We start from the raw sequence: 16,361 nt of genomic DNA on the forward strand, positions 1-16,361 counted from the left end.
GGCAAGCCTTTTTGCTGATGTATTTGTTTACTGCATTTCTACTCTTTGGTGGACCATGAGAGAGTCTAAGAACATGCTTTGTTTGAATTGGAGAAGTAGTCAGGAGGAGAGAAATGGTCTGGAATTACACTGACCTCATGACGAGTGTGGCATACCAGAACTGCCCCTTGTCTAACAAAGTCATTCAGGCAAGTTTTATGGCTTGTGAGGGCAAAGAAATTTTAGGGTACGATGAGTTTAACTTCCATCTTCCAATAGTATCCCTTAGTATAAATGATGATTCATTCAATACCAAACCTAAGTCCGAAGTAGTGTTACAATTCACTGTGTAAACATGGAAAAGTAATCAAACTAAATATATGTTTTGAATAACTGTCCCCGCCAGTAAGACTACCTGACTGATTTGTCGGCGACCAGCAGTATCATGGACCGTTGCTAATTCAAACTGCTATAACTTTCCATGACTGAGTGTGTTTTAGTCTGCCTGGAGTACTAGGTAGCTGAATTTGACTGTTGAGGACAAAATCCAACTAGACCAACATGAAATCACTGCAAACACATTCATTTAGGGTTTTCAACAAGTCAACTAAACCCTAGCCCAAAGATGTCTTTTGATGCCTCTGTTGGTTTTTAAGATTTCTGGCATTCCCTCTTTATTGAGGTAACTACAGTATGTACCCTAACCACTCCATGTCTTTTGGTTTTCCTCCTTTCTCTAGGTTCTTGTATCACTGTAGTCTTATAGTCCATCATGTCTCTTTTCTTTTTAGCCTGTCAGCTTGCAGCCCATCAAACATGTACAACAGCCAACCCCAACAGAATGACACAAAATGAACATTTCTAATACTTTCCTAGAGAACTTTTTTTCTTTCTTTTTTTCAATAATATGATTTCTTTGCCAGAGCTGCTGAATGACGCATGGATGCAGGACTCTCCATCTGCACTCAAGGCAAAATTATAGAGCACAGTGATTTTTGGTTTTTATCCCCAAATTGTCTTCTTTGGTCACATTTCGGTGCACATAATATTTCACCAGCCCACACTGGAAAATACGACTCTCCAGTCATCCCACGAAACTTATCTGATACTCTGTGTGAAATTGCTCTCTGCCTGGAGTGTAGTTTAAAAGCAGCACACAGCAGAGAATTCGTTCACCATGTGTCGCGCAAGTTGGCAACAAGGTCGGATATCTTCTAATGGCTTTAACGTGAATTTCACAGAGCGTTGCGACAAGAGGAAAAAGATGATTCGAAAGAGATGCAACCATAGGCATTCTGCTCAACCTTTGCATCTATTAGAAATACCAGAAGTGCCAAGCATACCGTCATACTAGCACAGAATGTGTCTTTCCTCTTGCCTCGAGAAACCGTAAAACTCAAAAGTGTGAGCGCTAAATACGATGCCCTGTGGAATACCCCCTATGTTTGCAAACATTGGCCACTTCCACCACTTTGTACAAATGCACGCTGTATGTTTTTATAATGTTTTCTTTTCTCCACAGTCACTGGTGCAGGCCCCCTATAAACCCACAAAGAGACTGCAAATAAATTGAAACACAGCTATATTATTTCTTTATTACACCTGTCAAGGCTGGAATGTGTGTGTGTTGCTTGGATGCCAGAACAGAGGGTCGGAGGTGGGTTTTCCCAAGCTAGCGTAGGAGGGTTGCCAGGGGCCTCTGCAGAGTCATTTCACACCACTGACCTTAACTGGCCTCATTCCTGTATGACATGTAATGGCCAGATGGGTATGTGTGATGCAATACAGTACATGCATGCAATCCATGTATGTATGCATGTGGGGGCATTTAAAGAGCAGATCTTGGACATTTCAGGGAAGATTTATTGAAACGGTCTGGGTATCTTCAACAGTATCAATACAGCATAGTTGCCGTTCCCCTAGTGGTGGACAAATTGTTTTCCTGACGCAATAATTCCCAAATCATATATGTTAAAAAATACAACATGAATTCCCTCACATTCAACGCACATAGAGTCAGAGGACAGGGTGTGTTGCGTAACACTGAAATTTGCAGAGATCAGTTTTACATTTCAGTTCTGACACATGCAAGCCATTTGCCATCAAGCATGAAAAAGTGCCTGAGTAGTTCGCCGAATCCACTTTTGTTTCCCTTGGATCGAGGGAAAACTCCAAACCAGCATTTCCCGGAGTCACTTTGTCATATTTGATCTCTGTTCGGGTGAAAACCCCACATTGGGCCCGAATGGAAAAGATACAAATACTGTGAAACACACCAACCCCTTTAGATGCATAATGTTTAGAGTGTGCGAATTAATGAAGATAATGGAGCTTGACGGTTTGCGGTCACCGAGCCCAACTGTCCATTTGATTCACTGTGACGCCTGTTTTTCCAGGTGTAGCACTGAAGAGTTTCAGTTACAGATGCAGCTCTGCTTCTTTTTCTGTGTTGCTAAGGGTTACTATGGAAATGTGGATGCCAAGCACAAAGTGAGGGACACATCTCACAGAATGTCAGAACTGGTGTAGTGGTAAATGACAATAAAAAGAATGAAATCTGATCTTGATGGTCAACGTCATAAAGCAAACCAACAGATATACAGTACACGCTCATGTTCATACTGTTTTTACCCATGTTTCCTCACTTATATCAGGATGTAAGGTTTATTCTCTCACAGTAGCGCAGGACAAGTAGGTGACTATCATAAGTTAGCTGGAAGCAGGTGGAGGTATTTGCCAAAGCTGGCCCTCTACAAAGTTAAAGATTTTTTTGTTAACATACAGTATATGAAGAGATGAGCTGGCCCATATGTATTCTTGCCTGACAGTAACCAAATTAGATTCCTGTCAGAATATAAGTCTGGTATTTAGAGTTCCTCATGGAGCCCTGCTTATGTAGAATCTTGACTTAGTGCAGTGCAGCCCATGTCTGAAACTGGGTCAGCCTCACGTTGACACGGGACACTCCTCATTGCCGATAAGAGCTAAATCAACAGATCCCTCATTAATCACCACTTTTATATCTGCACTTCAAATGAAACTATTTGTGTTTAAAATATATTAGAACATATTTTCAGACACTGAGGTCTGAAACTGATCTGCTTCTTATCTATGTATATGATAATTTCTCATTGTCTTGGCTCCGTCTGTCTCAGTTCAGCTTAGATTGATAAAAGGCCTGGCCCAAGATTAGGAACCGAAAATGTCCATCTGCAGCAATGTCCTGCGTTAGATGTCATAGCAGCCAAACACACGTTGAACATGTAGAAATTAAGTCGCACACATTTTAGAGCGGTGTGAAATATTTAATAAAGCAGTTGAAAACGTGCAAGACGGGTTATTTGGTCAGTGGGAAACCTCTCTGCAAGAATGCATGCACGTGCACCGCCTCTGGGAACTGTCCGTGTTAGTTCCTGTGATGCTTATATTGGAGAGCATTGCACTTTACTTAATGTAAACGCAGCCTTAAATTCAGCTCTTGGGAAATCAAATCAAGTCATTTCAATGACCTGTGTCTGCACGAGGCCTGATGTAATGTCCGCTGATACTTCAAAGCAGTGGAAATCTGAGAGGGTTTAATGACTCGATGCAGTCAATTTATAAAGCGTGGAAATCAGGACATTATAAATGTGTCATTTACTGTGAACCTAATGGACTGTAAGTGTAAAAAAAAAAATCTATTGCATGATAATTATTATTACTACTAATCCAATAAGAAGGAATTGTGGTGATTATTCTAAATCTAGTGCACAGCGATTCAAAACACACAATGGGTTTCCTCAGCAGAGAGTTAATGTTTTACAGTGCTGCAACAAACATATCGCACAGTTTTCTTTTCTTCTATAAACAGATGATGACAGCAAGAGTGATTAACTTTTAAATGAAAACCCAGTTAAACTTGTCTTGCTTAAAAATATGATCCCAGCCAATGTTTTGTGCTACTATTGTATATTACATGATTCAAGTAGAGTGTACTTTGGCCGGGGTTCTCCGAATGTCAGACCTCTGACATTGTCCTGCTGTTAAATAGCATTTGTGTTTGTCCTTGTGCGTGTCTTTAGCCAAATTTTGAACTTCTGCCCTTCTTGCAGAAGGAGAAAACCCTTCTCGTATAATTTTTTGATGTAGGCCTTTGTATATGGTCTTGGTGAGTGTGCTGGGCTTTGTTTGTCTGGTAGCAAATTTAATGGCACATTGACCGTCAGGTTATTATGATGTTTTCATTGTGACATTGCTGGTCCTGGTGGTGGTTGCAGACTAACCCTTCTGCACCCTGACTGAACTCAGTAGATGACTCCAGATGACTTTCCCTTTTGACCCTCTTTGACTGTTTTCATTCAGCGAGTGGCACCCAGAACATTCACTGTGATTTAGGGCTCACCGCTGCATCAGCCAGAGCTGCAGCTCTAGTGTCTTTGTTGAAAAATGTCACCTTAGGGATGCTTCACAGTGAACCTATTCTCCTGCCATGAATTACAGTGAGAATCAATTTACCACTGTCTATCACCATTATGTCTGTTCTTAATGGAGTTGATTGTTATTTAAATGTTAAATTACACAGATCAAAAAGTGCTGAGTGACAAAAATAACTTACACAAAATCCCCCAAATTATGGAATAAATTTGATCTGATAACAATAAATATATTCTTGGTTTGAGTGCTGTGGTGTGTACTCACTAGGTTACACATTTTAAGACCTTAGGGAATTAAGTTTCTTTCCTTGTAGTTGTTCTTGTTGTGTGGACATGGATTGACCTGTAGAAATTTCCAGATGGTGGGAGTTCAAACAGGCCTTGTGGTATCTTGGCTATGGTGATCACTACTTGTGAAAAAGCGCTGGAGAGAATTATTTCTATATAGTGTTCACACCGTGTTAATTTTTTATATCTAGTATAAAAATGTATCATGTATGATGACATTTGTTTCACTTTGTTCCACTGATATTTTGCTTTGCACGAACCCGCCTACTTAAAGCTGGCGACCTGAGCATGCTGCTGCGCGCACACTGAAGTCATGGCTGGAAATGAAAGTAATTTTTTCACATTGAAAAACAGTCTTAAACAAACTGCGTAAAATGAAACAGGTTGCAGCATAGAAAACTCTGTGATTACACTCTTTCCACTGAATGTAGTAAATACACTGTAATAGACATACAAATGTCATTTAGATGCAAATTTGCCTGAGAAAAAGAGAAATGTTGGTCTTATTGACATTGTCAGATAACCCTAGATAGTAGATATCACTGTAAAATGGAAATGCTTTGGGTCTGAAAATATGCTTAAATGGGCTTGAGTTTATAAACATGTAGAAGAACTTTAGCTACTGTGTTTAACAAAATATAATCCGTCAGTCATGCTGCAGTAGGCCTAGGTAGCTGGGGGACGGTGCGCTGAGCACAAGTCCTCTACTCTCTTCTTAGACTTAGACAGACTTAGACGTAGACAGATTTTAATGATCCACAAGGGAAATTAATTGATCATAGCAGCTTAATTGACACAAAAAAATGAGGTGTTATACAGCTGGATAGAATATGGAATAAAAGAAGTTCTGTAGCGTTCGCTATGGCAGTGGAGCTGAAACAGTTTGATCACCGATCGCACCAAGCTCCTGTCCTTTAATTTATTATCTAATTTCTTCTCTATTACTGCCCACACAACCCTTCACTTGATACCCTACACTAGCAGCTAGCCTGCTACCTGCGTAGACACCCCTGAAATGAAATCCACATTTTTCTGTGACTGTGAAAGAGAACACAGAGGGCCATAAATCACTGTCATCCATGTAGTTCTCAATGATTTTTCAGTATTCTCTTCACTTGTTCCCAGCATCGGTGAGCTGTACGTCTGTTTCTAATGAATGAGATTACCTACGTGAATTTTTCCTGTTTGTGCGTTGTGTGATGTGTTGCTAACACGAAGCAGCGTTTGCAAATAAACACAGCTCAGCAAGTCTTTGTTTTCTCTGGTTTAAGCACAACTAACGGGCTTGCGACTGAGCCTTTGCATCCCACGCTGAACGTCAGTGGCGTGCCTCAAATGCCGCGTGTGAAGACGACAAAGGAATGGAAAAGCAGAGTTCATCTGGTCTGCGTCTCTGATTCCTTTAGCAGGGACTTTGTGCTGGAACGGACCTTTTCCTGCTGTTTCTTGACCCATGAGTTATGCAAGGCTGAATGAAAGAGAAACCGGACATCCATGACAGCTAACTCCCACTTACCCCTCACCTGGGCAGCTACAGTGCCCAACAAGCTGTGTGAATTCAGAGCCTCTTTCTCTCAAGATCCTATTTTTATCATCTGCAGTTTGGCCTTTTCCAAATATTCTTTTTTGTTCTTGTGTGTGTTTTGCCTCGACCCGTTACATGACTAAACTGTGTTAATTTTGGCTTCAAATTCTTGAGATTTACCCGCCCTCTCCAAGTCTGGAAAAACTTCCCTTTGGAAGATTAGCTTTTGGGCTGAATTCAGTGGGCTGCAGTGGAATGAGGTGGGGGCGGGTTCCGCTTTTTCTGGGGCCAGAAGGGCCTGAAACTGGCTCTCGTCTGCAAACGAGAAGAAAAGAAGAGACGGGTGTCAAAAACTCGTATTGTGATGGAGCCTTGTCAAAGTCTGAGCGTGCCATGGAGCGTGGGAGGCAGACGAAAAAGAAGAAGAAGAAGAGTTCATTGTCTTTGCAGAGTTAAGCTGAGCAGAAAGAGAAGGGTGTGAAGGGAAAGGGAAGAGAACATTCTTACCCGTCAAATTTTGCTTCCAAGTGATGAGAGGTCTGAGTACTGTTCTCTTCCGTCTGTGATAAAGTCAGCCCTCCCCTTGCTCATTGATTCAGAGTACTTATTTTATTCTGATTGAAAAACAACAGGGCTTACGTGTGCACACGTAGATGGAGCGATGGATAGTTGTTGAGTCGATCCATTATCTGGATCCCGTTGTTATTTCCGTTCATTTACGGAGCATTTTTGCCTCTACCCAGAGCTCCGTTGCATATTTATTTTCATTGATGATCACATTTTCCGTCGTAATTAGGTATTTTTAAAGCGGGCAGTGTTTGCGTCATCTCAGGCTGCTGCAGGAACATGTTTATTGATCGGAGCCTCCAGGACCCCTGTTCTCACCGAGTTTTCTCCTTCTGCTCCATTGCTTTAGTCAGTTGCTTGGCTCCTCCACGTGCTGAAGCATGAGTGTGTTATTGTGTTTGTTTTGCCAACAGCTAGACTCCTTTGGCTTTACTTACTTAATTGCCTTGAAAATGACCAGTATGAGCAAAACCAACCGCGCCACCTACGCAAGTAGAAAAGAACAGAGTTGCTTCCCTGTTACAGTGTATAGACTCAGCAGTTACCTTACATTTGGATGCTAACCACGTAGTTTGTCAGAAAGTATACTTTAGCCTCTGCTTTACAATAATCTATTCTGCGGGGGGAAAAGGCTACATTCTCTTCTCTTTCCGTGGAGTCATTAGCTTATTAAATGCCTCTCAGCAAAGGAAGCAAGAAAGCTGAAACCAGTGGTCTCATAGCCTAAATATGGTGCTGTCAGTCCTTTTTTATAACGCCTGCGGTCAGATACCACATCCAGTCATAGCAATGACTCTGTCTCCTTAAGAGTGTACTGCATGTCTGTGTTCATGGTGAGGATGCTGCGCTCCCTTCAGTAGGATGATACTGTGTGTATTTTAACCTCTCACTGATGCCTCAGGCTGAAATGTTTGGTGAATCAAATGCGGCATAGACGAGCTGAAGTCTTAAATCCCTCAACAGGCAGAACACTGTTATTTTTCCCTCCTCTAGTCGTTGGGAAACCAAAGTGTAGCCTAAGTGTTGGTTGTTGTTCTGCATAGTATTATGCAACTATCACAATTTAAGGGAGAATTGCCCTGAGGCGTTTCAGCGCTAAGTCTTGTTTCAGCATTCCTTTGTTTGATGGATTTTAATACGACATGCATACATTCAGCCAATCCATGTGGAATGGATCGAATATAAGTCATATGCAAACAGTGTTTTCCATCCAAGTTCTGACCTTAACTGAAACGGTCTACCGCAGCAGCTCACATGCTTTGCACAAGCATCTCAGCGGAGAAGTTCCGCCAGCTTGCATGGATTAAAATGGCATGAACAATTTCTCATCCCAGGCAGTCGTTTGAACAGCTTAAGATGCAAGTCCCAACACATTTCCGATATCAAATCATGGCATATTAAAAACCTGCGGTGTACTGGTGTGCTTTTAACTCTTTGGCTGTGCTTCTGACCATTTGAACCCGGACCGACTGGCCAGTTGATTCATCTGATGTAATGAAAAGTCAACCCCGTGTTATTGGAAACAGTGTGCTTTTCTTTCTGGCTGTTGAACTTCCCAGCTTTAATAAAAATGATACCTCAAATACCCCAGCAGGGCGTCCTGCACTAGGATCCAGTGTGTTAATTTTGGAGTGATGCTCCTGTTTGAACCTGTTATGAGAAGCCAGTGATCTCCATGAGGGAGTTCTGCCGTTGAATAAATCTGTTTCTTTTACTGTTAAAAGCGAGCTGTGTCTTGGATATCTCTCTGCTCTTATATACCAAATACAGTACACGAAAGCGACAGTTGAACCAATAATGAATAGCTAGTTCATGTATACATCTCTGTGATGTAAATAGCCCTGTTACAGAGTACGACAGTGACATGTGGTAACATCACTCAGACAGCTGAAAGTGTCCTACTGCCAGTCTGGGACCGTTGGTGTACAGTTACCGTACACATGCAGCTTCACAAGTCTTACATAACCATAGTCATTACATAACCCTTAAGATTCAGCATGGTTGTAATGTGCATAAATGTGAAAGTTATTAGTGTCATAGTGTTGTGGGCCCACTGAAGACTCCAGCTGGCCGATGACTGGACATGGCTGGATAAAGTAAACATCACGGTTAATAGTAATGTTTAAATATTCATTGTATACAATGCAATGGATCTGTGTAAAATGAACAGTACAAATCTTTATATCATGCTTCCATTACGCAGTTTGGTCTATTAGTCCTATCAAAAATGTTAAAATATGCCAATCAGCCACAACATTAAAACCACTGAACAATCTTGTGACAATTCAGTGTTCTGCTGGGAAACTTTTAGGGCCTGGCATTCATTCATGTGGATGTTACTTAGACATGTAGCACCCACCGAGACCAGACCAGGCTAATAATAATAATGCTCGTCCCCACTGTTTACCAGACATTAGAAATTGTACTTTGGGGATTTTATTTCAAAGTGCCTTTTTTTAGTGTAAAACACTGCTGACTTTCACCTCTCTTGGCCTATGAATGTTCTTATAAATAAACAGTTCTTTAGCTCTGCTTACAGGCCAAACTCTGAAAGTCTAATCATTCAATACTTTAAACCATTCTCTCAACAGAGGGAGGATACTAAAAATGGGGTAAATGAAAGACATGTAGGTTTTTATGTAAACCCAGTATTTTGTAGCTTAGGTTTTTAGCTCCTTAAAAACATTGACTCTGTGTCAAAATGACATTTTACAAGCTTTGATTAATTCCCAAGCGTTTGTTTTTCAGTGGAAAAAGTTCCAGTTCTGTAATAAAACAGGAATTGTCTGCTTTGCTTATTTGGTATGTACCTCCTCTCCCTCTGAGATGTGGGCTTCATTTTGCTCTAATTGGGTCCTTTCAAACAAATTCTGAATTTGTTTTGTGGCCTTTCAAACTAATTCAAAGTAGAAGATTCTGTCATGTTTTTTTTATTTTTTTATTTCATTTTATTTATTTTTTTCAGGGCAAACCCCCAAACTAACCATGAAAACATGTCGACTGTGGCAGACCTGAAGCTTAATTAGTTGGTGAAATGTCATCGTGCATGACGGCGACCTTTGGCACCATTTTCACACTCTTTTCTCTGTGATTTGTGTCCATTGTGTCAGCTGAACCTTGGCTCGCTAACCAAAGTCATCCAGCGCAGTGAAGATTGAGGTTACCGGGGTGAAGAATGGTGACTGGTGGTGTTTTGTGTGGACATGGGTCAATGACTGGAGGCTGCTTCCCTTGTGTGGGGCGCAGAGCGTGTTTTGGGGTCAGGGTGTGGAGAGCAACTTTTTCTCCTTCCCAGCTTCCAGCAGCCTTGTCCGCGGTCCCTGGTTGTGTGTTTTTTGTCAGGCTTCAGGTCAGCAGTGGCGCTGTTTCGGGGGCCACCTGGTTGTTTTCTTTACCCTCTGTGATCTCCCCACACTCTCTTGCAGGAGGTGCCTCACATGGCGGCTCAGCGCTTTGTGGCCCTCCTCTCATCTAGAAAATGAGGCCTCTGCTATTCATTGTAGTTATATCATCAGCAGCGGTCGGACACATGCACACACGCAAACACATGCCTGATTCGTCTGCACGGAGAATAAATGCAATGGAATGAAAAAGAAACAAGCTAAAAGTCATTTTCAATGGAAGCTGAAAATATCGGACAGTAATGCAGCTCATGTAAAAACTATTCATCAAAGAAGAAAGTAGTAAACTAATTGTAAGTATTAAATAGTTTGATGAAAATATCTAAGTAGGCCAAATGAAGGACTAACAGTAAATCCACAGCGGCAAAATGATGAATAGTCATGGATAACTAGTAAAATATACATACACACAGTGGAGAAATGCTTATGGGTGGGCAAATGTTCATAAATATTTCATAACGTAAGGAAGATCATTCCAGATGCCACACATAGCGAGACACAACTCATAATCAGTCAACAAACAACTCATACAGCAGTGGTTGGAAAAGCCCAGTGACACATAAATAGCTAAAAGTTTTGTTTGTACCCATAAAGAGGTATTGGGTTCATCTGTGGGTTTAGAGCAGCGGGCTTAGGGCAGTGGGTTTATGTCTCACAAAATGAGGCTGGAACCATTGTTTCACCGCACTCTTTCCTTCAACAGCAGTCTTAATAGAATGGAAATGATGCAGGGCATGTTCTGGTTTTCCTTTTTTGATGTTGACCGAACAACTGAGAGAGTATTCCGAGGGTGGGATTTTCTTTTGACCGCAAACTAGCTGTCACCCATTGGAAGAGATCCATTGACATCAATGCATCCCCTAGCTCCTTACTCTACTTACCCATCTCAAATAAAATGCTTACCATTAACCCAACCTTAACCCAACTGTATCCTTCACCCATGAACCTCGAAGGCTTAACCGGTTTATCCCTCAAAGTCGTGGGGCCCCGAAAAATTAATCTACAACACTGGATATTCCACAAGAGTTTGGCCTCCCACAATTGACAACTACAAACAAGCACACACACATGGTGTACTGTAGTGTGCACTGACTCATATGGATTGTGGCCAAAGCCTCTCATATGATGTACATTTGCTGTACTTTGTAATGTTAATGATCCGTTGGGAAATTCTTCCTCTGAAAGGGTCATTATTTTAATAGACAGTGATGATGGACTTAAAACGGCACGACTCCTGTTATCATGAGATATTGCAGATTATTTCTTTGCTGGTCTGTGTAACACAGTCCCTCTCAAACCCCATCTACTGCTATTTTGTATCTGCGTCTGCACGGAGTGAACTGTATCAGCTGCCAAGTCCAAAAGGACTCGAACACATGTGCAGCTCCATTCTAGGCACAATTCAAAGTATGTGTGGAAACCGTGAATTGGTCCCGAGGAGCACCTCAGGGTCAAAGGCCACGAGGTCACAGCCTTCCCTTGTAAGTACAGAGGCAGAAAACGAGGCCAGGAGGAGAGGTACAGTGGAAAAGTGACGAGGCAGAGAGTCTTTTGGTTGCCTTCAAGTTGACAAAGATGAGGAATTAATGCCCATCTGGCCGTCTGCTTTGATTCATCGTGCAAAGGTGTTTTCCGACAGTCATGTCGATTGGTCAACCTTTCAGCTTCAATGCCATTTTTTCCCCACTCGCATTCCTCATAATGCTGTTGTTGACGGTGGCTCACATCCCCCTGACTTCAGATAAACACACACAGCAGGCCTCTGCTTCTAAAGCTGCAGACATTTTTCAGATTGTTTAACCTTCATACCCTGATAAGGAAAAGGAAAAGTGTCCTTTTCCATTTATTTTTTTGATAACTCAGTGGTAGTTATGCTTTTTACTATCATATTTGGTGAAGGTCTGTATTTTTTTTTTTAGCAGAATTTTATATTTCAAACTGACATCCCATAATGCTCCATTTTTACACAAACTAATGTAGGATTAACTAATGTTGTTACGATTAAGGGACAATTGTGTCCTCTTCAAAAACACCCTAAAAATAGCATATGTTAATATTTTTTTCTACTTTTTTTTTAATACACTTCAGTTCTATCACACTATCACAAATACCAAAAAGTTTGATTAATTTCTGACTTTTAACCCTTTATATGCCAGTGTTTGTGATGGCATCATTTTTTTTTAATTTTTTTTTTTGGAATAAAGTGGATTTTTCTGATTTTTCTTGGGTGGATTTTTACAGCCGTGGACATGTCGATGATTAGTGGCAACATTGATTTTGATGGGTTTTATTATATTTTTATTGTTTTGTAGTGGGTGATCTTGTTGTTTTTGTGACTTAGCTCAGTCACACTCTATTCATTTACCTTTTATCCATTCATCCAACCCGTTCTTTTTTCTAATGTAGGGCTATAGCTTAAGATAAATTTCATAATTTTGCCCGTTTGGACAGTTTAGTTCGTTAAATGCAAGATAAAAGCCAGATTTTTACATTAGTCTGATAAAAGTTAAGGCCGGAAGTGATCCTGGAGAAGCTGATACTAAAGAATGACTGTACACTTTAATTAATAATTAAGAAATATATCATAAAATCAATCAAGACAATAATATAAGCAGCTTTTATTTTCAGATTTTTTGTCTTATCATGCAAAAACAGTAAAACTACTACTTCTACTACTAATCATCATCAAATCTCTTGTCGTGTTTAGTCAATACCTAATTTACAAACTATTCTTCCAGTCCTCCAAAGGCTTGTCTCTCAGTAACAGATTCCACATGTTCCAAGGTGTATGACTGTGGCGCCACATTTAGGAGTTCTTCCTAATGGAGTCCCCATCATGAAGGCACATCAAGTACACATCAGACTGGGACTTCCAGTGTATGAGCCCAGCCAAATCAATTAGAGCTTAGAAAGGACACATAGTTTACCCCGGAGAGCAAATAAACAGAGCCCTGGGGCCCACTGACGTTGGGTGAAATGTGTGGACTCCTCTTCCATTTACCAGAGACATGTGGCGATCACCTAAACGGCTGACACACAGACTTCAGCTGAGAAAGTTTTCCAAAGTCTTTCCTAAATGCTTTAGGTTTAATTTGGTGTTCGATAAGTTATTTTAAGGCTCTTCTTTATGTATACATCTGAGCTGGAAATGGAAACCCATGTCAACAGTGGCTCTGCTTCATGTTGAAGTTATCAAAGCATATTTATGTGACACTTTTATGTCTTTCTCTTACGTTCAACAGTGTATTATACTGTTTACATTTACTGTTTCCATACTGTTTTATTCCACCAGCACTCACCTGGGATCATTCTTTTTTCTTTTTTTTACTTTATGAGCAGTTTGTAACAAATGTTTTTACCGTCGTTGGCACATAGAGAACGTGTGTTGCCTTCCCTACTTTACTATAACCAGATGCGTCCGCTGGGTAGGAGAGATGCTGCAGCTGGACCCCACACGTCGAAATTATCTCTATCCTAGGATTGTCCTGGAGCGATGGCCGCCGATGTCATGTCAGCAGTGAAAGAAAGAAAAGTGTAGGGGCTTTGGTAGGAGCGGAATGATACTTAGATGAATGACTACTTGGGGCGCCTCACGGGTTTAAAGCAAAGTCAGTGCAGAGACCCTTGGCTTTGAGGCTCAAAATTAAAGACAGGCGACATCAGTGTTCAATAAAGATTTGAATAAAGCTAGGCAGAAAAGAAACAGCAGCTTAAACTGTCTCTGGGCTACAGCTTAAAGTGGTTTCAAAAACCCTTTTAAACTCACACAAGGCTATTAATGTGCTATTACCTTTGTTTTGACTGTAGAAAATATCCGCACACTGGCAGAAGCTCCTATTTAAACTTTTATTGTCATGACGTTTCGGGCCAGCAGGCCCTTCTTCAGATTAATTAAAAGGGAAGCCGGCATGCCCTGTGCTGTTCAACTGTCTATTGTGTAATACGTAAAAAGTGCTTCCTCATTCATACACAACTCAAGTTGGTCTGTGTTTCTGTGTTCCAGGGGGCTGTTCATCACCATCCATGACCGTGGCCACATTGCCTCAATACTCCAGAACTGGCCGGAAAAAGACGTCAAGGTAGAATATACTACCCCACCAGTGGCAACAGCTCTTTTTACTTGATAGTATTACATTTGTTATACCACTATTACGTTAGAAAAGTCCTTGGAACTGACATCAGAAAACATCCATACCTGCCAGAAGTTTACTCATTCGCCTTTGGGTGAATCATATTTCATTGATAAAGGAACATATTAATGCAAGTATCTCAGGGCAGTTGTTGGTCCCGGGGGTTCCAGTAAAGATAGCCCTGTGAAAAGATGCACAAATGTGTTATCAGGAAGCCTTTGCATCGGGTTACATTACACTGACAGCTGCACTGTATTATATAAATACATGCAAACTTTCTCCCATTTTCATGTTGCGTTTGCAAAAGTCTACAGTCTTAGGAAATTCCTGTGGTGGTATTAGTTCTCTCAGTGACCCACTTTTTGAAAATGAATATTGAAAATAGCTAACTATGCAAAGGATTTGGCCTATTTCCCAAAACCCTGAACTATTTCTTTAATCCTGCGCACGGCGCAGCTATTTGCAAGTCATAATCTAGTCATATTTCGCATGACGACACCAGCGAGCATTCTTGGCATGTCGGATATACCTGCGGACTCAGCCACCTGTTCAGGGCTGTCAACAGCAGGGCATTTACCTCAGCACTGCGATGCCGCCTCCCATTGTCGGGGTGGTCGTATCATAGCTCACCTAATGTGCCCTACTTTTAACATTGCAGTTGAGAGAGGGCAAATGGGAGTCATCCACTAGCAGGGCTTTACAGGTTTTCTGCCACACATTAATAAATGATATAGAGAAATGTCAGCTGCTACCAGTGTAGTGTCTTAACTTTAGGTACTTTAACTTTGCACTCTTCCCCTCCATTGTGGAGGTTGAGGGAAATGTGGAGTCGCACAAAAGAGCATGTGACAATTCTAGCTGGCTTTGGCATGAATAATTTTAAGGGTTTGTCCATCCACGACACATTTTAATCAACCAAGTTAAGCGCAATGGTGGATGACATTTATTCACAGCCTCAAACATGTGAACTAACAACTATCAACGGAAGAATTTGTCTGCGATTAGCTCAGCTGGCAAAACCACACCTTTAAAAAAAAAAAAAAAAAGCATATAAAAACACAGCAGCCGCATTCATGGGAAATACGCCATTGAAATAAATGTCTAAGAATGCTTTTTAAAATTTTTAAGTGACAAAACCAATGCCTCTGTCAGATTGTGGGAGGAACACGGCTATTAAATCTCTGTGCCAGAGCTATCTGCGTCACGCCAGTGGTGGAAAAAGAAATCACTCTGAATTAGGAACGTTTTGCATTAAACTCTTCTGCTGTTGATGTTAACTGTTACACAACTCATGCTGTGGAATCAGCCCAGAGGAACTAGTCACTTAATGAGTAAAGTGATTGGTGAGTGGAAAGCCAGGAGTGCCTGGCTCACGGTGAAGGAAAATACCATGTTTGTTGGTAGTGCGCAATGAGATTGTTCTCGATGAAACGGGGTTGAGTCGTTGTTGTTGAGTTGTTTGTGATGCAATTAAATCTAATGTCATGATTTAAATGTGACATCTAAATGTGAAAGATTATTTTGGGGTTGCTGCTGAAACCACACTGATTAAGACTCGATGACTCTTGTATCAACAGGCCGTGTGCGTGACGGATGGAGAGAGGATCCTGGGCCTGGGAGACCTGGGCTGCCATGGTATGGGCATCCCAGTTGGCAAGCTGGCCCTCTACACAGCCTGTGGAGGGATGCCACCACAACAGTGTCTGCCTGTCACGCTGGACGTGGGCACAGACAATGAGGTAAGATCTGAGCTCTAAATATAAGATACAGGGCGATGAAGAGCTTACAGTAGGTTTTGTTGTTAGTTTTAAAGCTGAAAAGTAACTATTGGGGAAAAAAAATCTTTTATTTTAATATAGAAGTTGGCAAAATTTATCTAATCTAAAAACCAGATTTGTGTGTTACTTAACGCGCACGTACCCCAGGTGTAAATATAATGGCAATTCAACCTCAAAACCTCCCACTGCACCTGTGCAATAGTGAGCGCACAGTCAACAAAAAGGTTTGGTTCAAGGACCAAGGTTTCAAGAAGGAAAAGCTGTAGTCCGACTTTCTATGT

The 16,361-nt window shown here is 41.2% G+C and overlaps 1 protein-coding gene across 1 annotated transcript in view; it reads left to right on the forward strand.

Moving 5' to 3' along the window:
* Positions 1-16,361, forward strand: part of me1 (malic enzyme 1, NADP(+)-dependent, cytosolic) — a 74,535-nt gene that overhangs the window by 38,105 nt on the left and 20,069 nt on the right. Inside the window, exons 4-5 of the mRNA XM_047599316.1 lie at positions 14,176-14,251; positions 15,880-16,041. Coding sequence (XP_047455272.1) covers positions 14,176-14,251; positions 15,880-16,041 — 238 coding nt within the window. The remainder of the gene's footprint in view (positions 1-14,175; positions 14,252-15,879; positions 16,042-16,361) is intronic.

Source organism: Mugil cephalus, chromosome 11 (assembly GCF_022458985.1).
Source record: "Mugil cephalus isolate CIBA_MC_2020 chromosome 11, CIBA_Mcephalus_1.1, whole genome shotgun sequence".
Classification (NCBI taxonomy): Eukaryota; Metazoa; Chordata; class Actinopteri; order Mugiliformes; family Mugilidae; genus Mugil; species Mugil cephalus.